Raw genomic sequence first — 27,232 nt, 5'->3', positions numbered from 1 at the left:
TGCTCCATCGGCGGTAAAGAGGTTTTAGTAACATTTTGTTGCACTTCCGTACGGAATCTCAATCTCTCAATCTCTCACTCTAAGTCTCTAAGTCTCTAAGTCTCTCTCCCCTCTCTCTCTCTTCACTTTCTTCCCTCCCCCCCCCCCCCCGCGCCTGTCAATGTTGTAAATAGATCTGTAACCCTTTGGTTGCTGCAGAGCAGAATAAAAATGTACTTCGATGCCTTTGGAGAAAGAATATGAAAGGCAGAATATATTCTCTGGCATCAGGTGTGGCAGAATGTGATTGCATTATTTTGACCCAGTGGCTCTCCTGTTTGTACTATGCTCATTCGAAATGGAAGCATCCAGCAGGGAAGAATAGAAGTTTTTATTCGAACATATCAGCAGGGAAAATAGAGTCGATTTTTGTGTAGGTATTGTTGTCCGCCCCCCCAACCCCCCGCTCTCTGTGGATGTTAAGAATAATGAGATTTCTTGATGTCTAAAAGCCTGCTGGGAAAGTGACGACTGACCAATATGCGAGCAGTTGCTCAGTTGTGTCTACACAGACAGCACAACACTCTGAGTCCTGAAAGTACACTGAACCTCAGACCGCAGCAGAAGCTTAACTGATCACAGAATTGAAGCCGTTTCAGAAAAGAGAAGCACAAACAGATAAAGGAGTGAAAAGAATTCTGATGAGATTTTCACTGTTAAAACCACACTGACTATTTTCTAACGAAGCACACAACCAGAGATTTAGAATAGTGCTTAAATTAATTAAAGAAGATCTGGATAGAGATAATTCAAGAATACAGAAAAAGATAACAGTACTATTTCCATTATCGAACTGTGGCTGCCGAGGTATGACGAGCGGCAACTGGATATCTAGGGATATGTCAAACATAGAGGGGAAGATAAGGAAATGAAAGTCTGAACTGTGGTAGAACGCTCGGGAAGTATTAAGAGTAACAAAAATGTCAAAACAATAAGTGAGGTGGCGATAGAAATAAGGGAAATATATATTTTCGTCAGAATGTTTCCTTATAAGACAGGGAAGCCTGATAAAATTCATTAGGTCAACATGGAAGTTAGGAGAAAAACAGGGAACCTCCCTTTCAAATTCTGTCATGACCGAAGTATATTCCGTGTTTTACTGCCAGAGCTAATGCTGTGGTGCCGTGTGTACTTTTATATATTGGGGGAGGGGTGGAGTGTCAGTCGAAAACAAATACAGCAGCCACTCTATAGTCAACATTCAGATGAAGAGTATTTTCACTTAGACCATGCGAAATGTGTGTAACATATCCGAAGTCCGCCATGACATTTAACTGAATATACAGTGGATTCCAATTCCCGGGACACATGAGGACCAGTACATTTTGGTCCAATTAAGCGGCTGCATAATTTAGCCGACGTTTCATGGAAACGGTTAAAACTGTATGAGACAAACTGAGTAACAAATTGTGTATTTAAATTAAATACTGTAAAAATTAGAACACTAGCAATAATATTATAGAAACATAAAAACGTAGAAAATAGGTGCAAGAGTAGGCCATTCGCCCTTCGAGCCTACACCGCCATTCAGTACGATCATGGCTGTGGTGCCGTGTACCTGCCTTCTCTCCATACCCGCTGATCCCTTTAGCCACAAGGGCCATATCTAATTCCCTCTTAAATATAGCCAATGAACTGGCCTCAACTGTTTGCTGTGGCAGAGAATTCCACAGATTCGCCACTCTCTGTGTGAAGAAGTTTTTCCTAATCTCGGTCCTAAAAGGCTTCCCCTTTATCCTCAAACTCTGACCTCTCGTTCTGGACTTCCCCAACATCGGGAACAATCTTCCTGCGTCTAGCCTGTCCAATCCCTTTAGGATTTTATACGTTTCAATAAGATCCCCCCTCAATCTTCTAAATTCCAACGAGTACAAGCCCAATTCATCCAGTCTTTCTTCATATGAAAGTCCTGCCATCCCAGGAATCAATCTGGTGAACCTTCTTTGTACTCCCTCTATGGCAAAGATGTCTTTCCTCAGATTAGGGGACCAAAACTGCACACAGTACTCCAGGTGTGGTCTCACCAAGACCTTGTACAACTGCAGTAGTACCTCCCTGCTCCTGTACTTGAATCCTCTTGCTATGAATGCCAGCATTCCATTCGCCTTTTTCACCGCCTGATGTACCTGCATGCCCACTTTCAATGACTAGTGTATAATGACACCCAGGTCTCGTTGCACCTCCCCTTTTCCTAATCGGCCACCATTCAGATAATAATCTGTTTTCCTGTTTTTGCCACCAAAGTGGATAACCTCACATTTATCCACATTAAATTGCATCTGCCATGAATTTGCCCACTCACCTAACCTATCCAAGTCACCCTGCATCCTCTTAGCATCCTCCTCACAGATAACACTGCCGCCCAGCTTCGTGTCATCCACAAACTTGGACATGCTACATTTAATTCCCTCATCCAAGTCATTAATATATATTGTAAACAACTGGGGTCCCAGCACTCAGCCTTGCGGTACCCCACTTGTCACTGCCTGCCATTCTGAAAAAGTCCCGTTTATTCCCACTCTTTGCTTCCTGTCTGCCAACCAATTCTCTATCCACATCAATACCATGCCCCCAATACCGTGTGCTTTAAGTTTGCACACTAATCTTCTGTGTGGGACTTTGTCAAAAGCCTTTTGAAAATCCAAATATTCCACATCCACTGGTTCTCCCCTATCCACTCTACTAGTTACATCCTCAAAATTTCTATGAGATTCGTCACAGATGATTTTCCTTTCACAAATCCATGCTGACTTTGTCCGATGATTTCACCGCTTTCCAAATGCGCTGTTATCACATCTTTAATAACTGACTCTAGCATTTTCCCTACCACCGATGTTAGGTTAACCGGTCTATAATTCCCCGCTTTCTTTCTCCCTCCTTTTTTAAAAAGCGGGGTTACATTAGCCACCCTCCAATCCTCAGGAACTAGTCCAGAATCTATATAATTTTGAAAAATTATCACTAATGCATCCACTATTTCTTGGGCTACTTCCTTAAGCACTCTGGGATGCAGACCATCTGGCCCTGGGGATTTATCTGCCTTTAATCCCTTGAAATTACCGAACACCACTTCCCTACTAACATGTATTTCCCTCAGTAACTATACTAATACACTATAAAATTGTATTAGTTCCTAATATATATTGACAGAAGAATTCATCCGCATCACGTTTTTCTTTTGATTGTAAACGAATAAAATCAGCGCAGACACTTAGTGCTGATAGTGGATTGCCTTCATACAATCTTCTCGTTATTGCATTTGCCAAATCTACACTGTAGAAAAATAAGATTATTTTAATAAAAGGTAAAGCCATAATTGAAGCACTTTGATGCATCGAGAAGCACGTACAGTAACAGTACCAATTACTTAATTTTTTGTTTACAACTTTTTATCCACAGAACCACGTTTAGCTTTTCTCACACAACACATAGAACAGGATATTTCCATGTTCGCTCTGAGAAACACTATAATTCAAGAGTCGGGTTGAAAAATAACAGATGAGTTATGATAGTTCAGCATCATAAACTTTCACCTATATATAAATGCAAGGAGTAGCATTCATATTAATCTCCGTCGATGTCGCTATTGTTTTGGATCAACCGCCATCCCACCACATTCTACACCTTGATTAAATGTACAAAGCAATTGTTGAGTACATTGGAGTAGCTTGTTTGAGCCCAGCTGTTGTGCACTGCAGAACGGATAAAGAGGCGTTTGCTTATGGTTCTCTATGTGGAACTCATGCAGTACTGCCGTGTACCAAGAAAATAATTGATATCCAAACACAGCTGTATTGCCAGCTTTTCTAACTCAGAGCTCCTCTGCTCTGACCTGAAATGGCGGTACTGAAACATACATGTGCACCAATGACAAAAGTAGCGACCAGAAAGGACAGCTGAACAGTCATAGCATTCATTTCGAGAGTAAGGCAATAGAAATCATTAATGTAATACTGAAGGTTTATAAATCATTGCTCTGACCACGTTTAAGGAATTGTGAACATTTTGAGCCTCTATATCTGACAATCTCTGTGCTGGCAATGGAAAGGATGCAGAGGAGGTTCTCAAGAAGAATCCCGGGAATGAAATGGTTAACATATGAGGAGCTTTTGATAGCTTGGTGCCTGTATATGCTGGAACTAAAAAGGTTGAGAGGGAATCTCTTTGAAACCTACTGAATATTAAATAGCCTAGATCGAGTAGATGTGGAGAGGATATTTCCAATAACGTGAGAGTGTAGTACCACGGGGCACAGCCTCGGAATAGAGGGACGTACTTTTAGTAGAGAAGTGAAGAGGAATGTGCTTAGCCGCAGGATAGTGAATCTGTACAATTGATTGTCACATACGGCTGTAGAGGCAAAGTTATTGTCATTATTTAAAGTGGCGTTTGATAAGGATCTTCATTAGTAAGGGTGTTAAAGGTTACCGGAGCAGATACGAAAATGGGACTGAAAGGAGTAATGTATCAGCCATGATCGAATGACGGAACAGATTCGAAAGGACAAATAGACCAATTTTGCTTCTATATCACATGGCCTTATGGTTAACTACCAGGGACCTGCGATCTTGCCAGGCTGTGGATCAGATAACTTCTTCAGCTTTGGGCTCAGGTAATTTGTTTGTGAGGAATTGTGCTTCAATTTCTGTTAGTTCGGTGTTCAAAGATTAGGCACTGGAGGAATCTAGTAATGTTGATAAATTCGGAGTTACAGAATTCGCTGGAGAAGAAAGCACATGGCTACAGGATGAGAATGGAGACCGAGTTTGTAAAACACTGCCAGATAAATGCAGGATACGTCCGGAATTCTTGAGCACCAGGTACAAAGCGCCGGAGGAACTCAACAGGTCAGGCAGCATCCATGAAAATGAATAAACAGTCGAAGTTTCAGGCCAGGCTTTTCTTCAGGACCGGAAAAGAAGGATTAAGATGCCAGAATAAAAAAGGTGTAGGAGCGGGTGAAGGGGAAAGAAGACTAGCTACAAGGTGATAGTTGCAGTCCGGTGAGTGGGAAAGGTAAATTGGGAAAGAAAAGGTAAAGGGAAAAAGAGCTTTGTAAGAGACCAATTTGGACATCGGAAGGAGGAGATTTTCTCAGGTCCTCCATCCGAGCAGAAAAGCCAGCAGCGGGTCACCACAGCGAAAAAAGAGCTTTGACCAACGTCCAACCCGGACATCGGAAGTTTTCAGAGTAGGGGAATTCAGCGTGTCGCAAAGCGAAAAAGGGCTTTGACCAGCAACCAATCGGCGTTTGGGTTTGATTGAGAAGAGCAAATGAAAGGAATTCGAAGCTAGCGCAGCGGCCATCGTCTAAGTGTAACGAGTCAGTGTGCTGATCTTGAAGCTTTCGCTCCTCGAAGCTTCAGTCAGAGAAATCAAAAAATGTTAAACTCAAGGTTATTTTTTTCCCTTCCCTTCTTTATGTCTGTTCAAATAGGACTGTAGAGATTCAGGCTGGATAGTGGACTGCTCCTCTTGTGGGATGTGGAAGGCAAAGGGACCTCCAGTGTCACTGACGACTACAACTGTGAGAATTACATCCAGCTACAGGTTCGAACAATCCGCGTTAAAGAGCTGGAGCTGGAACTGGATGAACTCCGGACCATTCAGGAGGCTGAGGGGATGATATACAGAAAATATAGGGAGGTAGTTATACGCAAAGTGCAGGGCACAGAAGACTGGGTGACAGTCATGAAGGGGAAAGGGGTTAAGGAGCCTGTGCAGAGTGCCCATGTGGCCAATCCAATCAACATCAGGTATATTAATTTGGATACTGTTGGGGGCCATGGTTGATTTAACAGAGGATGATGAACAGGCAGAAGTCGTAGTCCATATACGTACCAATGACATGGGTATGACAAGTGACGTTCTGCATAGGGTGTTCAGAGAGTTAGGTGTTAAGTTAAAGGGCGGGAATACCAGGGTTATGATCTCAGGATTTCTACCCGTGCCATGCCATGGGATAACGGCAGAGCAGAAATGGCTGGAATTTTTGGAAGTAATTCGGAAGGCACAGGATATATGCATCCTAAAGAGGAAGTATTATAAAGGTAAAATGCCACAACAGTGGCTAACAAGAAAAGTCAATGCCAACATAAATGCCAAAGAGAGGGCATAAATAGAGTAAACTTAGTGGGACGTTGGAGGATTGGGAAGCTTTTAAAAAACAACTGAAGGCAACTTAAAAACCACAAAGGTGGTAAAGATCGAATGGTGTACACTACTGTGTTCTGAACGAAGTGTCTGAAGAAGTTGTGGAGGCATTGGGAAATTATCTTTCAAGCATGGTTTAAAATAGAATTAGACAAGATAGGAGAAAATAGACCTGAAGATTTTATATATAAATGGGAATCTAAATGGATACGGGAAAAGAAAAAAATCTCCTATATTAATACATTTGATTGATCTATGGAATAAGATAACTGTTGATAATGAAGTACAGAAATCTTTATTAGCAGGGAGACCTTTGTTCCAAAATAGACTTATTCCTTTTACAATGGACAATCAACTTTTATATAATTGGTACCAAAAAGGGATTAGATTTATAGGAGACTGTTATGAACGAGGTATATTGATGTCATTTGAATAACTAAAGGATAAATATAAAATATCAAATAACACTTTCTTTTGTTACCTTCAATTAAGGGCTTACTTAAAAGGCAGCTGGGTCAAACAATATTTTTGCCAAAACCTAATGAAATTGAAATTTTAATTCAAAAAGGGAAAATTAAAAAAATTATTTCTTGTATGTATAATTTGATTCAAAAACAGACAATTAAACAAGGGATTCATAAGTCAAAACAAAAATGGGAAACGGATCTGAATATTAATATTGGTGAAACAAATTATCAAGACTGTCTTGACAGTATGACAAATACAATAAATGTTCGACTTAGATTAGTACAATATAATTTTTTACACCAATTATATATCACACCACAAAAAATAAATAGATTAAATTCAAATCTTTCCGATAAATGGTTTCGGTGTAATCAAGAAATTGGTACTTCCTTACATTCTACTTGGTCTTGTTTTAAAATTCAACCCTTTTGGATAAATTTAAGAGTCTTATTGGAACAAATTACTGGAACTCAACTTCCATATAACCCTGTATTATTTCTACTAGGTGATATTGAAGGGATAAAGCCGAAACTTAAATTGAATAAATATCAGAAAGAATTTATAAAAATTGCACTGGCAGTAGCTAAGAAGGCTATAGCAGTTACTTGGAAATCTGATTCGTATTTAAGTATGAATCGTTGAACAATGAAATGGCTAGTTCTATTCCACTCGAAAAAATTACTTATAATTTAAGAGATAAATATGAAACATTTTTGAATATTTGGCGCCCTTATTTACAAAAGATAGGATGGCATATTTAGTTGCTCCGATAAAGATCTTGGTCCCTTGGGGAAAGTAACGAATAAGTATGCTAAATTTATTTTGAATCCCATGGAACATGTGGAAACCTTCCAATATCCAGGCGGTTCTTTCTTTTTTTTTCTTTCTTTTCTTTTTTAGGTAGGAGTATATATGGGGGCGGGGGGACGGTTCAGGGGAGGGGGGAGGGTAGACATTATCTTTTCATGTATTCATTTTGAAAACTTAATAAAAATTATATTAAAAAAAAGAATCACTAGGTTCTGGAATGCTTTCGGATGACTGGAAAATTGCAAATGTCACTCCACTCTTCAAGAAGGGAGAAAGGCAGAAGACAAGAAACTATAAGTCATTTAGTCTCACCTCGGTAGCTGGGAAGATATTAGAGTCATTTTATCTCCGAGCACTTCGAAGCATTTGATAAAATAGGCTGTATTCAGCATGCTTTCCACAAGGGAAAATCTTGCCTGACGAATCTGTTGTAATCCTTTGAAGAAATAACACGCACAATAGAGAAAGGAGAATCACTTGATGTTGTGTACTTCGATTTTCAGCAGGCCACACATGAGGCTGCTTAACAAGCTACAAACCCTTGGTATTACCGGATAAAAATTCTAGCATAAACAAAGCAGTGGCTGATTTGCAGGTGGCAAAAACTGGGAATAACGGGGACCATATTTGGTTGACGAGTGGTGTCGTTGCCTAGTGATGCGCCATATGTATCTGCTCTGGAGCCGATTCTTTTTACGTTATATGTCAGTGATTTGAACGATGGACTTGCTGACTATGTTGCAAAGTTTTCAGACGATATGAAGATAGGTGGAGGTGTCGGTAGCTTTGAGGACGTAGGAGGGTTACAGAAGGACTTAGACAGATTAGGAGAATGGACAGAGAAATGGCAGCTGTAAAACAGTGTCGAAAGTGTGTGAGTATGCACTTTGTCAGAGGAAATGAAAGCGTTGACGATTTTCTAATTGAAGAGAAAATGCAAAAACGGACGAGCAAAGGGACTTGGGAGTCCTTGTGCCGGACTCCCTAAAGGGTATTTGCAAGTTCAGTCTATGGCGAGGAAGGCAAATGTGATGTTAGCATTCATTTTAAGAAGACCTGTATATAAAAGCAAGGATTTATTGTTGAGAGATTATAAAGCACTGGTTACGTCTCACTGGTAAGTATTCAAAGGAGGTTCACGAAAATGTTTCCAGCATTGAGAGGTTTGTCTCATGAAGTGCGTTCGATGGCTTTGGGCCTGATTTCGCTAGAATTCAGAACAATGACGGGTGACCTCATTGAAACCTATCGAATGGAGAAATGCTTTGACAGAGTGCATGTGGAGAAGATGTTTCCTCTGAAGGGGCGGTCTAAGCATTCATTTCAAGAGGACGAGAATATAAAAGCAAGGATGCAATGTTGAGACATTATAAAGCACTGGTGATGTTGTACTTGGGGTTCTGTGAGCAGATTTGGGTCCTTTATCTTAGGAATAACGTGCTGAAATTGGAGAGTGTTCCAAGGAGGTCATGAAATATTTTCCAGCATGGTTTGTCATATGAAGAGCGTTTGATGGATCTGGGCCTGTTTTCGCTAGCATTCAGGGGTGACCTTATCGAAATCTAACGAATGGAGAAAGGCTTTGGTAGAGTGGATGTGGAGAGGATGTTTCCTTTGATGGGACAGTGATGACAGAGGGCACAGCCTCAGAATGGTGGGGCGGAGGGCGTTCTTTCAGAACGGAAATAAGGAGTAATTGCTTTAGTCAAAGAGTGGTGAATGTGTGGAGTTCTTTGCTACAGGCAGTTGTGGAGGCCAAGTCCTTATGTATATTTAGGGTAGAGGTTGTTAGATTCTTGATTGGTCGGTGCATGAAGGCATACGGGGAAAAAGCAGTAGATTGGGGATGAGAGGAAAGTTGGATTAGCCGTGATGAAGTGGCAGAGCAAACTGATGCTGCTCCTGTATCTTTTGGTCATATGGCTGGAGAAGAAATAATCAGATAGGAGAGGAAGGTAGACTATGTGAGAAAGAGAAGAAACAGTGACTCTAGAGGAAAGTGATAAGTAGATGAGAAGAGGAGATTTAAGTCTAGGCTGGGTATCAAAAAAAAGATGGAAGGGGAAGGGATATAATTATTGAAAGGGGAAATTATTCACGCCATCAGTTTGGAAGCTACCGAGATGGAGTATTCGGTGTTGACCTTCCACCCAAAAAGTGGCCTCATCGTAGCAAAAGATGAATCCTTGGACTGAGATGTGTCACAACCATGGATTCGGCGGCGTGGCAGATACGGCATTTGCGCTGCTGAATATGCACGTATCAGATAATTATTATTTCATTGTTATGGTATTTAACTGCATTCTTTTCGTTGTAGTGCTTGTCAAGACGTGAGCAAAGCACAACAACATTTCGCTGTCTGCTTGCATTCGGCCATGCCTGAAAAATTGGACTTTCGAATCCACTGACTCTGAAGACTAGCGACATTCGTTTTATATTATTTCTTTCAACCGCAGTGTCGGCTTTGTTTTCCATTTCAGAGTTTTAGTTAACGACCATGTTTGGCCTATCGTTTATTGTTTTCCTTTCTCTCTGACTCTACTCGCATCAAGGTCTGTGAACTATTGACCCGCTTCGGTGCGCCTCTCTCTGTCGGTACTTGGACCATATCATAACGTAGTGACAGCAAGTCTCGATCACATGAAGAAGGACCCAATAGAAAGCGAGGAGACTGAACAAGTATGGAATTTGCGAACTTTTATTGGTGTTTTCTTGGGGTTTGCGAACTTTTATCGCCGTTCCATCTGGAATTTCGGCTGTATCGCGGATCCCATAAATGCACTCACCTTGAGGACCTCGGCAGGATTCTATCGGACAGATGATGCCGACCAAGCCTTTTCGGAGTAAAAGCGACGTTTCACCACTGACCCAATACTGTAACACAGCGACCTATCATGACCATCCATAGTCGAGGTGGATGTATCCGGTGTCGGCATTGGAGCTGTCCTCTCTCAGCGTTCGTCCGCGTATAGTCGGCTGCATCCCAGAGCCCTTCTTTTCTGTTGCTTGACTCTGGCCGAGAGGAGGAACAGTTTTGGAAAGCAGCAACTTCTGGCTGTCAAGGAGGCTTTGGAGGAATGACGACGTCTGCCGGAGGGGGCAGAGCATTGTTTCTTGGTCTGAACAGATCACAAGAATCTCTCCTATAATCTCTCCTAGCTCCCGTCAATTCGGCCGAGATCTCTTCTTCGCATGATTTAATTTCATCCTCGGTTATTGTTCCGGCAGCAAGAATACCAAAGCCGAAGCTTCCTCCCGGCAGCTCGACGCATCTGAGGACAATGCTGATCCAAAGCCCATTCTTCCTCGCTCATGTATTGCTACTCTGGTGATATGGGGAACAGAGTAGAAAGTAGGGCCGCCCAACAATCGGACACAGGCTCGGATGGGGGACATCCCAACTGGCTGTTTGTCCCTGCTGCGGTGCATTCCAAAGTGTGGAATGGGGTCACTCCTCTCGTCTGGCTGGACATGCAGGACTTCAACAGACCCAGGAGTTTACAAACAGACAATTCTCGTGGCCACTTATGCCCCAAGATATCTACGATTTTTGTCTGCCTGTCCCAACTGCGCTCGGAACAAGACATCACGCCAACGTCCTGCTGGTCTGCACAGTCCATTGTCTGGGTCCTACCTCTCTGTAGCCTTCATCACAGACCGTCCAATGGAAACACCACGTTTTTGGTCGCTGAGGATCGATTTTCTAAGACTGTCCACTTCATTGCCGTCCTCAAGCTCCAATCGGCTCGTGAGACTGCCACCCTCATGGTTCAACATCTACTCAGGTTCCATGGCTTTCCAGGAGACATACTGTCTGATCGTGTACCAAAGTCTACTTCCCGATTTTGGAAGGCTTTCTGCTCTCTTGTAGGAGCCACTGCCAGCCTCTCGTCCGGTTTCCACCACAGTTCAATGACCAGACTGAAAGAGTGAACCAGGAGTCGGAGAAAGCCCTGCATTGCCTTGCCTCTTCCAACAGCACGTCCTGGAACTCCCTATTAGTTTGGGCAGAGATCACCCACAATAACTTCCAGTTGTCCTCACGGGCATGTCTCCCTTTGAATGCCAGGCCGGATTCCTGCCCCCGCTCTTCTCTGATCAGGAGATTGAGGTACAAGTTCCTGCTGATGAACAGCTGATCCAGCGCTAGAAGCGCACCTGGAGACGAACCAGGGCTGCTCTGCTGCGCGCCCGGAAACAGCATGTCCGGTTGGCTGATCGGCTCAGCCGAAAGGTCAGGCCATTCAAGCCAGGAGAGGTGGTCTGGTTGTCATCAAGGGATCTTCCCCTGAAATTCTTTGTAATGGAAAAGGCGTACAACAAGGTGTCTCATAGATTGCGTCTACCATCATCACTGAAGATCCACCCGGCATTCAATTTTCCCCAGATCAAGCTGGTTCTACCTCTCCCCTGGTCCTGGTCACCCCATCTCCCCCTCCTCCCCGCTCGGTAGATGAACTGCGAAGGCTATAGTGCAGAGAACGTTCCTGTATCCCGGAAGAGGACATCTTGAAGAATTCGCTGATCCGGGTCTTCCAGCGGACACAGGTCTGTGGTGTTCAGGGGCTGCGCCTAGGGAGGGGTCCCAGTCCAAACCTCGGATTCGGCAGGGCAGCACGTACGCAGTTGCGCTTGTGAATATGCACGTGTCAGCTAAGTACTATTTCATTCCCATGGTATTTTACTCCATTCTTTTCGTCGTAACGCTTGTCGAGACTTGCGCAAAGCACAGCGAAGTTTCGCTGCCTGCCTGCATTTGGACTTACCTGTAAAATTGTACTGTCGAGTCAACTGACTCTGAAGACCAGCAATATTCGTTTTATATTTAGCTATTCATTTCAGCCGCAGTGTTGGCTTCATTTTCCATTTGAGACTAATGGTTAACGGCTCTGATTGGCCATGCGTTTATCGTTTTCCGCTCCCTTTAAATCTGTTCACACTAAAATCTGCGAATTATTGGCCCGCCTCAGTGTCACTCTCTTTCTCTGGGCACGGGCCATGTCCGAATGTAGTGATAAGATATCGGAACTGGAATAGGGACAGGAATTAAAATGTTTGGTCACCGTAAATTGCTGTCTTGGCATAAGGAGTAGAGGTGCTGGACAAAGCTGTCCACCAATTTACGTTGGGTCTTACCTATGTAGAAGAGGCTACATCGCGAAGACCAGACAGACGACTCCAACAAATTCGCAAGTGAATTGCTGACCTATCTGAAATGATTGTTTGAGGCCCTGAATGCAGGTAAGGGTGGAGATGAATTTGCAGGTGTAGTATTTTTGCTAATTGCAGGGATATGTGCCAGGAGGGAAATTAGTGCGTCGTGGCGAATGCACAAAGCAATTACAGAGGGAGGGATCCCTATGGAAAGCTGATAGTGAGGGGGGAGAAGTGGGGGGGGGGGGGTTAGGTGAAGATGTGTTTGATGGCACCCTGCCGTTGAAGTTACGGTCTATAATGTGTTAGATGCGGAGGCCCATGGAGTGGTGAAGGCAAGAGGGACTCTATCCCTGTTAAACGTGGCGGGACGATCGGGTGAACGCAGTTGGCCGGGGTATGGAAGAGATGTGGGCGAGGACAGCATCAAAGGATCAAAGGTGGAGAAAGGGAAACACCGTTCGTTGAAGGAGACCATCTCTATGAAGAAAGATAAGTTCATCCTGGAAACGGATGCGGCACGTATGAAAATAATTGAGCAAAGGGAATAGCATTTTTGCAGGAGACAGGGTGGGAAAAAGTATAGTCAAGTTGCCGAGGGAGTCAGAAGGTTTATTAATTTGTATTTATTTAATCCTTTTGCTACCAGTCTTGTTTAATATAATCCCTTGTGTATTCTCCAGGTATAATAAGCTATAGCGATCGCAAACAAGTGGTATTCACGAATGGGTCGACGCTGACGGTTCTGACCTGTTCCATACCCAATGCCAAAGAAGCGGTGTGGAAATTTAAACCTGCCTCAGGAGATGAAAAAAAAGAAATATGCAAAATGCATGAAGGCAATGAGCAATGTAATTCCACCCAGTTCCCAAACATTAAATTGGCTGATCCTGATGGATTCAGAAAAGGTAATTACTCACTTCAGCTAGTAGCAAAAAATACAGATGCTGGAATTTACTACTGCAAAGTCAATTCTTCGAAAGTCCACGAAACAGAAATCAGACTTATAAGTTTCAAAGGTGAGTGGTTAACTGTATTACAAATTTGTTTTTGATATACAGAGCACTGACCTGCAATTTTTAGGAAAAAGGAGAGATATAGTATGGACACGTTCATCGGCATGGCTCTGTGATTCGATCGGTCTCATTCCGCTCTCTACATCTCTGTGATTCTAAAATCAGACCTGGAAAGATCAACATATTTTTTGGATGGTCCCCGATGCTTATCAAGCAGAAACAGGCGGACGATAAATTGGAATTAAATGGATAGCGCGATAATGGTTAATTTTCCGTTGTGCTGTAAAAACAAGAATACTTTTATATCACATGGTGATACGAGATGATAAGAGGCGCAGAATAATGGTAGATTGAATTGCATCTTATGTACTAGGAACTGAACTATAGAAGAGCGACTAAGAATAGATCTTATACACTATCAGTGTACGGCACTGGGGAGCAGTCAGGAGGTCACTGAGATCTCTAAAGTCAGCAATGAGCACGGTTCGATAGATTATAAAGAAGGTGAATTGCTACTACAAGTATAAATAAACAAAATCATATATAGAACACAGAACATACGCGCCTACCTAAACTAGCCCCTTCCGTGCAGACAATGATCATATCCCCCTTACCCTGTGGGAAATGCGACTATGTAAGAGCTTCTTAAACATCTCTATTTATTGAATCTATCTCGACCTCTGGCAAGCATATTCCAGGCACCGACTTCTCCGCAAAGTACAAAAATATCCCACCCACCTCCTTTGAACATTCCCGCTCTCACATTAATGCCTGCCCTGTAGCATTAGGCATTTTCAGCCTGTAAAAAAAGATGCTAGCGAACTGCTCTATCTACCGACTTAAACTTATGGAACTTTATAAGGTCTTCCTTCAGCCTCCGCCGTTCCAGGAAAAAAGTCAATCCAAGTATGTCCAACACAACTTTATATCACATGTTCAAATTCAGAAATCTATCCGGGTGGTCCTGGTTTGGTTTCCTGTATATCGGCGAGTCCCCGGTAGATTAGGAGACCGCTCCGCCGAGCACCTACGCTCCGTCCGAATTTTAATCCACTTTCTATTCCCATTAGACCTTACGACGATCAAGCATAGGTGCAGAATTAAGCCATTTGACCCATCGGGTCTGCTCTGCCATTCAATCACGGCTGATTATTTTCCTCCTCCTGAACCTCCTGACACAGCCTTCTCCCCGTAACCATTGATGCCGTTTCCAATCAAGAAATTTCAGTCTCTGCCTTAAATACACACAACGACCTGGCCTCCACAGCTGTCTGTAGTTTAAAAAAATCCAAAACTTCACCACCCTCTGGCTAAAGCAATTTCTCCGTATCTTTGTTTTAACTAGACACAGCACTGTCCTGAGGCAGTACCCACTTGTCCTCGAATCCCCCACCATGCAATACTCAAGGTGAGGCCTCACGAGTACTTTGTAAAGCCTCAGCATCATATCCTTGCTCTTGTATTCAAGACCTCTTAAAATGAATGCTGACATTGCATTTGACTTCCTCACTGCCGACTCATCCTGCAAGTTAACTTTGAGGGCGTTCTGCACAAGAACTCCCAAGTCCCTTTGTATCTCAGATTTTTGGATTTTCTCCAAGTTCAGAAAACACTCTGCATATTTATTTCAAATACCAAAGTGCATGACAATGCATTTTCAACATTGTATTTCATTTGGCACTTTCTTACCCATTCTCCAATTCTAAGTCCTTCTGCAGCCTACGTGTATCCTAAAGACTACCTGCCCCTCCACCAATCATCGTATCATTTGCAAACTTGGCAACAAAGCTAACTATTCCTTGATATACAGCATAAAACGAAGCGGTCCCAACACAGACCCCTACGGAACACTACTACTCACTGACAGTGAACCAGACAACAAGTATCTGTCCTGTAATAACACGGGCTCTTCAACAGGCAACAGCCTCATGTGTGGCACCTTGTCAAAAGCATTCTGAAAGTCCAAATGTACAAAATCCACTGCATCTCCTAACAATTCTACTTGTAATCTCCTCAAAGAATTCCAACAGGTTCACCATCCATGATTTTCCCTTAAGGAAACCAGGCTGACTTTGTCCTGTTTTGTCCGGGGTCACCAAGTACTCCATAACCTCATCCTTAAAAAAATGATTCCAACATCTTCCTAGCTACTGAGTTCAGGCTAGCTGGTCTATAATTTCCTTTCTGCCGCCTTCCTCCTTTCTTGAAGGGTGGGGCAACATTTGCAACTTTCCACTCCTCCCATTCCTCTTGCTCCCTGCGAGAGTCCAATGATTTTTGAAAGATCATAGCTAATGCTTCCATAATCTCCAGCGCTACCTCTTTTAGAATCCGAGGGTGCACTTCATCTGTCCCTTGGGACTTCTGCACCTTCTGATCTTTCAGCTCTTTGAGAAGCTACTCCCTTGTAATAGTACTAGTGTCTTCCACAATGAAGACTAATGCCAAATATTCAATTAGTTCATCTGAAACCTCCTTGTTCCCCCGTTATTATTTCTCTAGCGTCGTCTTCTAGCGGTCCTACTGTATATCCGCACTCATCTCCCTTTTATTCTTTACATACTTGAAAAGGCTTTTAATATCTTCTTTGATCTTGTTTGCTAGCTTGCTTTCATATTTCATATTTTCCCTTCGAATGAATCTTTTAGTTGTTCTCTGTAGGTTTAAAAGCTTCCCAATCCTCTATCTTCCGACCAATTTTTGCTTTGTTTTATGGTCTCTCTTTTTTTCACATCAGCTTTGACTTCCCTTGTCAGCCACGGCTGTACTATTTTACCATTTGAGTATTTCCTTGTTTTTGGATTTCATCTGTCCTGCACCTTCATCATTTTCCCAGAAACTCACAATATTGCTGCTCTGCTGTCATCCTTGCCAGCCGCTCCTTCCAATTTACTTTGGCCAACTTCTTTTCATACCACCGTGATTTCCCTTACTCCACTGAAATTTTGCGAAGTCAGACTTTATTTTCTCCCTATCAAATTTCAAGTTGAACTCAATCACATTGTGATCACCGACTCCAAAGGACTCTTTTGCCTTCAGTGCCCTAATCGCATAATGCCATCCAGTATAGCTGATCCCCGAGAAGGTTCAATGGCAAACTGCTATAAATGCCATCTCGTAGGCATTCAACAAACTCACTACCTTGAGATTCAATACCACCCTGATTTTCCCAATCAACCTGCATTTTAAACTCTGCCATGACCATCAGAACATTGCCCTTCTTACACACCTTTTCAATTTCCAGCTACTGTTGTGAGGCCTATATAGAACTCCCTTAAGGGTCTTTTAACCCTTGCATTTCCTAAACTCAACCCACAAGGATTCAACATCTTCTGAACCTATGTCACATTTTCCCACAGATTTTATGTCATTCTTTACCAACCACTCCCTTTACCTGCTCCCCAATCCCTCTGATACAAGGTGCAACAAGACATTCAGGCCCCAACTACAACCATCCTTCAGCCATGATTCAGTGATGGCTAAAACTGAAATAGTGCAACAAGGTCATCCACTTTATTTCTTATACTCCGTGAATTGAGATATAACACTTGGAGTGCTGTATTTGCATGTTGCATCCCTAATATACTAATTCTCACTGTGCTGGCTGCAATTTTGTCCTAACACCTGTCTGCTCTTCCTGTCAGTCTAACTGCACGCTATCTTTGCTTTTTTACAATCCATCCTATCCAGAGTCCCTTCATTCCGGATCCCACACACCTACCAAATTTATTTTAAAAGCCGCCCCTCCCCCACAACAGCTCTGAGAAACCTACCCGCGAGACAACTGGTCCCCGTCAGGTACAGATGCAACCCGTCACCTCTGTACAGATCAAACCTTCCCCAGAAGAGATACCAATGATCAAAGAAACCGACGCCCTGCCCCATGCACCAGTTTTTCAGCCACGCACTTATCTGCCAGATCATCCTGTGCCTCTCCTCACTGGCACATTGCACAGGTATCAATATAGAATTTACTACCCGGGAGGTCCTGCATCTCAGTTTTCTACCTAGCTCTCTAAATTCTGTCTTCAGGATCTCATTACTTTTCCTTCCAATGTCATTGGTACCAATATCCACCAAGACATCTGGCTGCTCTCCCTCTCTCTCTTAAAAAGCTGTGGATGCGATCCGAGACCCTGGAACCTGAGAGGCAACATACCATCCGGTCTCCCGTTCACGTCCACAGAATCTGCTGTCCCTTCCGCTGACTAATGAGTTCCCTATCACCAACTCTCTCCGCTTCTCCCCCTTTCCTTCTGCACCACTGACCCATACTCACTGACAGTAACCTGGTCTCCGTGGCATTTCCCTGGAGATCATCCCCCACAACAGTATCCAAAATGGTACTGTTATTGAGGGGAGTAGCCACAGTGGTGTACTGCGCTAATTGCCTACTCAAATTTCCAATTTTGCTGGCAGTCACCCAGCTACTCGCCTCCTGCAATTTCGGGGTGACTACTTCCCTCTGTCTCTGATTGATTATCTCCTCGCTGTCCCATACACGCTGAAAGTCAGCCAGCTGATCCTCCAGATCCCGAACACGGTCTTCAAGGAGCTGCAGCTGGATGCACTTCATGCAATCTCCAATATCTTGCATGAACAACACAAAACGCCAAACAAAATGGGAATCTTAACTGACACTTAAACAGACCCAATGCCTCTTTCGAGCCGAAACCTCCTTTGAGCAAAAGCTTGACACTCCTACTCTCACCACTAGCCAACTCCCAGCAATGGCCACTCCACTTGTCCCTTTTCTACTTTTATTTAATTAGCGGTGTTCTGCTCACACCGCTGATTCGACCTCCAGAATCTCGAAACGCTCGCGGACCTATACATTTAAACAAGCGTGGCCGACCTGCGACAAATCTCGTCGCTGTGCTCTGCTCCCTCCGCTGATTGGGCCTCCGGAATTCCTATTTAGAAATATAAATCTATTGCCTTTACTGTTTCGATGAAGCCACACTGAAGGTTGGGGTAGCAATGCCTTATGTCCTGTCTAGGTAGCCTCCATCCTGGTGGCACGAACATAAATTTCTGAAGCTCATCCCACGCGTCCCCTCCCCCCATTTCCTATCACCTTTACTCTCAACTTATCACCTTGCCTGCGAATCACCTTTCTCTGGTGCTTCTCCCTCTTTTCTTTTTCCATTGTCTTCTGTCCTCTCCTACAAGATTCCCCCTTCTCCAGCCCTGTATCCCTTTCACCAACTTCCCAGCTCTTTATTTCACCCCAACCCACCCCCACTTCCGGTTTCACCTATGCGTTTATCTCTCCTCACTCCCCACCTTCTAACTCTGACTCATTTTTTTCTCGAGTCCTGCTGAAGGGTCTCGGCCAGAAATGTCGGTTTATATCCATTTCCATAGGTGCCTCCTAGCCTGCTCCGTTGCTCTGGCATTTTGTATGTTTTGCTTGGATTTCCAGCATCTGTAGATTCTCTCTTGTTTGTGATAGCATCCTAGTAAACCGTTTCTACGTAATTTATAAAACCTACACACGTTCCTGTAATGGTGTTAACAGAACTGAAAGCAATACTCCAAGTGCAACCGAAGTAAAGCTTTAAAGGCTTCAATATTTGGAAAGATAGACGGGGCCAAGAGAAGGCCTTGGTGAGCAGGATTAAGGAAGCCACCAAGGCATTTTACAAGTATATGAAGAGCAAGAAGATGAGCCGTGTGAGAATAGAACCAATCAGGTGCTATAGTGGAAACATGTGCATGGACTTGGAAGAGGTAGCAAGAGGTTTTTTTTTTAGTGAAGACTTTACTTCAGTATTCACCAAAGAACCTTGGCAGTTGTGGGGATGACTTACAGCGGTGTGAAACGCTTGATCATATAGACATCAAGAAAGAACGTGCTGGAACTTTTGAAATTATTAAGTTAGATAAGTCGCTGGATCGGAAGAGAGATACCCCAGGCTACTGTGGGAAGTGAGGAAAGAGATTGCTGCGACTCTGGCGATGATCCACCGGAGAAGTACCGGAGGATTGAAGGGTTGCAAATATGGTTCCCTTGCTCTAGGAAAAGAGAAGAGATAATACAGGAAGTTATGGACCAGTGAGTCTTAATTCAGTGGTGGGCAAGTTGTTGGAGAAGTTGTTGAGAGGCAGGATTTATGAGCAATTCGAGAGACATAATCTGATTAGGAATAGTCAGAGGTTACAGCGCGATGTTGATAGGATGCTGAACTGGGCTAAGAAGTGGCAGATGGATTTCAACCCGGATAAGTGTGAGGTGATTTATTTCAGAAGTTGAAATATGAGGATAGAATATAACATTAATAGTAAGAATCTTGGCAGTGTGGAGGATCAGCGAAATTTTGGTGTCGGTGTCCATAGAACGCTCAAAGCTGCCACGCAAGTTGACATTGCTGTTAAGAAGGTGTATCGTGCGTTGGCATTCATCAGCTGTGCGATTGAATTCAAGAGCCGTGAGGAAATGTTACAGCTGTGTAAAACCTAGATCAGACCACACTTGGACTAATGTGTTCAGTTCTGATCACCCCACTACAGGAAGGGTGTGGATACTATAGAGAGAGTGCAGAGGAGATTTACAAGTCTGTTTACAAACGTAAACACAAGGAATTCTGCAGATGCTGGAAATTTAAGCAACACACATCAAAATTGCTGGTGAACGCAGCAGGCCAGGCAGCATCTCTAGGAAGAGGTACAGTCGACGTTTCGTGCCGAGACCCTTCGTCAGGACTAACTGAAGGAAGAGCTGGTAAGAGATTTGAAAGTGGGAGGGGGAAGGGGAGATCCAAAATGATAGGAGAAGACAGGAGGGGGAGGGATGGAGACAAGAGCTGGACAGGTGATTGGGAAAAGGTGTATGAGAGGATGATGGGACAGGAGGCCCAGGGAGAAGGAAAAGGGGGAGGGGAAGGAAAAGGGGGAGGGGGGGAACCCAGAGGATGGGCAAAGGGTATAGTCAGAAGAACAGAGGAAGAAAATGGAGAGAGAGAGAAAGAATGTGTGTATGTAAATAAATAACGGATGGGGTACGAGGGGGAGGTGGGGTATTAGCGGAAGTTAGAGAAGTAAATGTTCATGCCATCAGGTTGGAGGCTACCCAGACGTAAATAAGGTGTTGTTCTTCCCACCTGATTGTGGCTTCATCTTTACAGTAGAGGAGGCCGTGGGTAGACATATCAGAATGGGAATGGGATGTGGAATTAAAATGTGTGGCCACTGGGAGATCCTGCTTTCTCCGGCGGACAGAGCGTAGGTGTTCAGCAAAAAGATCTCCCAGTCTGCGTCGGGTCTCGCCAATATATAGAAGGTCACATCGGGAACACCGGACGCAGTATATCACCCCAGTCGACTCACAGGTGAAGTGTCGCCTCACCTGGAAGGACTGTCTGAGGCCCTGAATGGTGGTAAGGGAGGAAGTGTAAGGGCATGTGTAGCACTTATTCCGCTTACAAGGATAAGTGCCAGGAGGGAGATCAGTGGGGAGGGATGCGGGGGACTCGCGTAGGGAGCGATCCCTGCGGAATGCAGAGAGAGGTACAAAAGACATCACTAAAGTTTCAGTGATAAAATGGTATCTGTGCGATTGCTGCTGGATTTCTCTGCCTTCATCTGACTGAATATTCTAAATCTGGCTTCTTACTTTCGTTTCACAGTATCTGCAACCCCAGAAAACCCGATTTGTGAGGGAGCCACGGTGCAGCTGATGCTAGAATCATCCGATATTTCCTATTTTCGCAATATGACATGGAGCGTTTCGACCAATAAGATAAAAGGGGAAGGGATTGAAATTTATTGGAAGCTAAATAAGGAAAAGATAGTCAACAATTCGCGTTTCCAGTTCGATTACAGAAGTTTAAACATCAGCGGGTTTCGCTCGGAGGATCAGGGGCGCTACGTCTACACTGTGAAATGCAGCAAAGGAAATTCGTCATTTTACAGCATCTCACTTCAAATAGCAGGTTAGTCTTCATCCTGAACAGAGTAAGTTGAAATCAATATGTCACTAGTTTAACTTTTCGAACAGGCCGCTTGATGAGAACATTTATCCGCGGAGCTGAGTTACCGGACGATTTCTTTAATCACATATCATTGCCGATCGTTCAGCTGTACTCTTTTCCCACCTTCAAAGGATAAGAGCCGGAGCATCAGATAACCGCACAGAACGCCAGACGGTGGCCGTTCTCGGCCCTCCACAGGCTGAATGGTCTACATTACGATGTTCCTTGGGATATTATTGAGATGTAATGTTTGGTACCTATTCAGCTGTGACAGAGCATGGAACATATTCGTCTTTACTTTCAGCAGCTTGGGGTGGCATAGGAAAAGTGGTATTGTATTGAAAGAGTTCACACGGAATACGAGACCTGAATGGAAAGTTAGGTTAAGCCAAGACACACACTCAAAATGCTGGAGGAAATCAGCAGGCCAGACAACATTCATGGAAAGAGTACAGCTGACGTTGCGGGCCGAGATCCTTCAGCAGGACTGGAGAAAATAAGTTGAAGAGTAGAGTTAAAAGGTGTGGGGAGGGGAGGGAGAAACACAAGGTGATAGATGAAGCTGAGAGGGAAGGAGTAAAGTAAAGAGCAGGGAAGTTGATTGCCGAAAGGGATACAGGGCTGGAGAATTGGGAGTCTCAGAGCAGAGGACAGAACTACATGTAAAAAAGGAAAAGGGGGAGGAGCACCAGAGAGAGCAAATGGGAAGGCAAGGGGATAAGGCGAGAGAGGGAAAAAGGAATGGGGAATTGTGAAGGGGGGCATTACCAGAAGTTCGAGAAATTGATGTTCATGCCATCAGGCTGGAGGTTACCCCGACGGAACATAAGGTGCTGTTCCTTCAACCTGAATGTGGCCTCAGCAGGAGAGTGGAGGAGGCCATGGATAGTCATATCGGAATAGGAATGGGTGGCCACTGGGAGATACCGCTTCTTTTGGAGATGGAGCCTAGGTGCTCAACGAAGCATTCTCCCAATCTACGTCAGGTCTCACCAATCTACAGGACGACGCACCGGGAGCACTGGACACAGTATATGACCCCAGCAGACTCACAAGTGAAGTATATGTCTCACCTGGAAGGACCTTTTGCGGCCCTGAATTGTAGTGAGGAAATAGAGCGTAGGAGCTTGACGAAAGAAACAAGGCCCCAAACAGTCCTTCCAGGTGAGGCAACACTTCACCTGTGAGTCTGATTGTGTCATATACCGTGTGCAGTCCTCTCGGTGCGGCCTCCTATATATCAGCGAGACCCAACATAGATTGGGTGACCGTTTCACCGAGCACCTGCGCTGCGATGGCCAGAATAAGCGGGGTCCCCAGTGGCTATTTATTTTAATTCCACTTCCCATTCCGATATGTCTACCGATAGTTTCCTCCACTGTCGTGGTGAGACCACACTCAGGTTGGAAGAAGAACACCCTATATTCTTTCGAGCCAGCCTCCATCCTGATGGCATGAACATTGATTTCTCAAACTTCCGGAATGGCCCCTCTTCACGATTCCCCATCTGTTTTACCCTCTCTCGCCTTATCTCCTCGCCTGCCCATCGGCTCCCCCGGTGCTCCTTTTCCTAAGTAGAAATCTACAGCACATTACAAGTCCTTCGGCGACCATGTAACCTACTCAAGAAACTGCCTAGAATTTCCTTAGTGCATACCTATTTTTCTAAGCTCCATGTACCTATCTAAGGGGCTCTTAAAAGACCCTATTGTATCCGCTTCCAACACCACCGCCGGCAGTGCATTCAACGCACCTACCACTCTCTGTATGAAACACTTACACCTGCCATCCCCTCAGTACCTACTTCCAAGCACTTTCAAAGTATGCTCCCTCCTGTTAACTATTTCAGCCCTGGGATAAACCCTTTGGCGATCCACACGATCATTACCCCTCATCATCTTATACACCTCTATCAGGTCATCTCTCGTCCTCCGTCTCTCCAAGGAGAAAGGTCAAGTTCACTCAACATATAAGATACGCCCCCCCAATCCAGTCAACATCATTTTAATTTCCTCTGCACCCTCTCTGTAGTATCCGCATCCTTCCTGTAGCGAGGCGACCAGAACTGAACACAGTACTCAAGTGGAGTCTGACCAACGTCTTACATAGCTGTGAAATTACCTCACGGTGTTTGAACTCAGTCCCACGGTTAATGAATGCCAACACAACATACGCCTTCTTAACAACACTGTCAACCTGCGCAGCAGTGTTGAGTGTCCTATGGACATGGACTCCAAGATCTCTCAGATCTCCACGCTGTCAAGAGTCTTACCATTAATATAATACTCTGTCTTCAAATTTGACCTACTAAAATGAACGACTTCACACTTATCTGGGTTGAAGTCCATCTACCACTTAGCAGCCCGGTTTTGAATCCTATCGATGTCGCGCTGTAACCTCTGACAACCCTCCAGACTATCCACAACAGGCCCAACCTTTGTGTCATCAGCAAACTTACTAACCTACCCTTATACTTCTTCGTGCAGGTTATTTCTAAATGTCACAATGAACAGGGGTCCCAGAACAGATCCCTGCGGAATATCACTGGTCACCGACCTCCATGCAGAATGCGAACCATCTACAACCACCCTTTGCCTTCTGTGGGCAAGTCAATTCTGGATCCACAAAGGAAGGTCTCCTTGGATCCTATAGCTCCCGAATTTTGGAAGAAGCCTAGCATAAGGAACCTTATCAAATGCCTTACTGAACTCCATATCCACTATATCCAGTGCTCTATCTTCATCAATGTGTTTTGTTACATCCTCAAAGATTTTAATCAGGATCATAAGGCACGACCTGTCCTTAACAAAGCCATGCTGGCTATCAGTAAACGGATTATATCTCTCCAATGCCCATAAATCTTGCCTCCCAGGTTCTTCTCCAATTTATACTTCCAAGTTCCTGCCTGATAGCTTCATATTTCCCCTTACTACAAATAAACGCTTTCCCAACTTGTCTGTTCCTATCCCTCTCCAATGCTGTGGTCAAGGAGATAGAATTATAATCATTATCTCCAAAATGCCCTCCCACTGACACCTGACCAGGTTAATTTCCCAAAACCAGATCAAGTACAGCCTCTCCTCTTGTAGGCTTATTTACATATTGTGTCAGGAAACCTTCCTGAATACACCTAACAAACGCCACCCGATCTAAACTCCTTGTGCTACGGAGATGCCAATCAATATTAGGAAAGCTAAAAATCTCTTATCACAACTACTCTATTATTATTGCATCGTTGCAGAATTTACCTCCCTATCTGACCCTCGATATCCCTGGTACTACTGAGGGTGGGGTCTATAAAAAACACCCGGTAGAGGTATTGCCCCCTTTCCTGCTTCTGACTTCCACCCACACTGCCTCTGTAGACCATCCCTCTATGACTTCCTCTTTCCTGCAGCCGTGACGCTATCCATAATTAGCATTTCCACACCCCACCTCTCTGTTCTTTTGAAACATCTAAAACCTGGCACACTCGGCAGCCATTCCACCTCCTAAGACATCCAAATGTTTGTAATGGCCACAAAGTCATAGTTCCACGTACTGATCTACGCTCTAAGTTCATCCGCCTTGTTCATGATACTTCTTGCATTAAAATAAACACATCTCAAACCATCAGCCAGAGTCCACCTTTGCTCTAACATCTGCCTATCCTTCCTCACAAACTCTCCACAAGCTGCTTCTACTTGTGCTGAAATCTCCCATCCTCTGCCTCTTCACTTTGTTTCCCACCCCAATGCAAAGCTAGTTTGAACCATCCCAACAGCATTAGCAAACCTCCCCGCTGGGATATTGGCCCTCCTCGGTTTCAAATGCATCCCATCCTGTTTGTACAGGTCACACCTGCTCAGAAGAGGTCCTAATGACCCAAATATCCGAATCCTGAACCCTGCTCCAATCATTCAGCCACGCCTTTATCTCCACTTCATTCTATTACTGTATTTAATGTTGCGTGCACAGGCAGCAATCCCGAGATTACTACCGTTGAGTTCCTGCTTCTCAGTTTCCTTCCTAACTCCTTGTATTCTGCTTTTACGACCTCCACCTTGGTACCAATATGTACCACGACCTCTGGGTGCTCGCACTCCCAATTCATACTCCTCCTTACCTTTCTTTCTTCCATGGACTTCTGTCCTTTTATTTCAGACTCCCCTTTCTCCAGCCCTGTATCTTCTTCACCAACTAATTTCCCAGCTCTTTATATCACAACATCCCCTCCCAGTTTCACCTATCATCTTGTGTTTCTTCCTCCCCTTCCCCACCTTTGAACTCTGCTCCTCATCTTTTTTTTTCTCCAGTCATGCTGATGGGTCTGGGCCCGAAACGTCGACTGTAGTATTTTCCATAGATGCTGCCTGGCCTGCTGAGTTCCTCCAGTATTTTGTGTGAGTTGCTGGGATTTCCAGTATCTGCTGATTTTCTTTTTTTTTGTGATACGTTAAGCCACGCGGGTGTTTATTGTTTGTTTTTGAATCAGGGAAGAGAGTTGTAATTTTATGTGGAACCGCCCACAGTGCAAATAGGAAGTTCCCATCTGCCTTGGTATAGGGATCAAAATTGTGGTCACTGACTTAAAATAGTTGATAACATGATTGGAGGAAATGTGAGGGAAAAAGTTTCTGATATCAAATGTGTTCCGCATCATCACTGCCAGAAGTACTAATGTGGGCAGAGACCTTCAACATTGGGATGTTCAGATGTGCACTCGGAAAGCAGTGGCGAGCAGAGATACATAACCTGTGCAGGAAGGTGGTTTTAGGCTGGATAATTCTTTTTATGCTGAGGCAGATAGATTACGCCATGCGTGAGTTTATTGTCTGTTTTCGATCAGGGAAGAGAGTTGTAATTTTATGTATCACCCTCCTGAGTGCAAATAGAAAGTACCCATCTGCCTTAGCAGAGCGATCAAAGTTGTGGTCACGGATTTAAAATAGTTGGTAAAATGAATGGAGGACATATGAGGAAAACATTTCCTGAGTTAGAATGTGCTCCGCGTCATCACCGTCAGAAAGACGAATGGAGACAGAGACCTTTAATTTTGGTATGTTCGGATGTGAACTCGGAAGGCAGTGACTTGCAGAGATGCATACAGAACCTGTGTTGGAAGGTGTGTTTCAGTTGGGAAATTCTTTTGTTTTTTGGCTTAGCTAGAATAAGATGAAATGTATCAGTCACTGTTATAAAAGAAATGAACTGCCGGAGATTCATCAGATCGAGAAATATCTGGACAGAGGAGCAGGAATTGTTGACGTTGTGTGTCGTGGAAGTGCTTCAGGGCCAAGAGGGAAGATAACTGCAGTGGATAGGGAAAAGGCTGAGGCAGGAGAGGAGTGAAGGAGAGAAGTTGACAGAGAACTTCGTGTCAGGTCTTTTCTACGACGCTATTGTATTGTGGCCGAAGTGCAGTATTCAATGCTGCATTGTTCTTTCGCTTGGTGCAGTCGGAGTACAACTGAAACTCCCTTGCTGTCTTATCTGTGCCTCGTGCTGTGCATCACCGTTGGTTTGGTGTTTTTCACCTTGGCCCCGGAGTAAGGCTGTTTCATTTGGCTGTATTCGTGGGTATTCATGGATGGTTAAACACAGTTACACTGGAAATTGATCTTCCATTCAACGCAAGTA

The 27,232-nt window shown here is 44.1% G+C and overlaps 1 protein-coding gene across 4 annotated transcripts in view; it reads left to right on the top strand.

Annotated features, from left to right (window-relative positions):
- LOC134350250 (uncharacterized) overlaps window positions 1–27,232 on the top strand; it is a 114,755-nt gene that overhangs the window by 777 nt on the left and 86,746 nt on the right. For 2 of the 4 annotated variants that reach the window (XR_010018856.1, XM_063055264.1), the window contains exons 2-3: window positions 13,308–13,643; window positions 21,269–21,574. Coding sequence is in view for 3 of the 4 variants with exons in the window: in XM_063055264.1 (XP_062911334.1) it covers window positions 13,308–13,643; window positions 21,269–21,574 (642 nt within the window). In the remaining variant the exon portion in view is untranslated. Of the gene's footprint in view, window positions 1–12,642; window positions 12,712–13,307; window positions 13,644–21,268; window positions 21,575–27,232 lie in introns of those variants that run through there. The other 2 variants (XM_063055266.1, XM_063055265.1) reach the window with 2 other exon arrangements.

The sequence above is a fragment of the Mobula hypostoma genome, chromosome 8, assembly GCF_963921235.1.
Source record: "Mobula hypostoma chromosome 8, sMobHyp1.1, whole genome shotgun sequence".
Lineage (NCBI taxonomy): Eukaryota > Metazoa > Chordata > Chondrichthyes > Myliobatiformes > Myliobatidae > Mobula > Mobula hypostoma.
The sequence above is the reverse complement of the archived record's forward strand: the minus strand, read 5'-3'. Positions and strand labels throughout refer to the sequence as shown.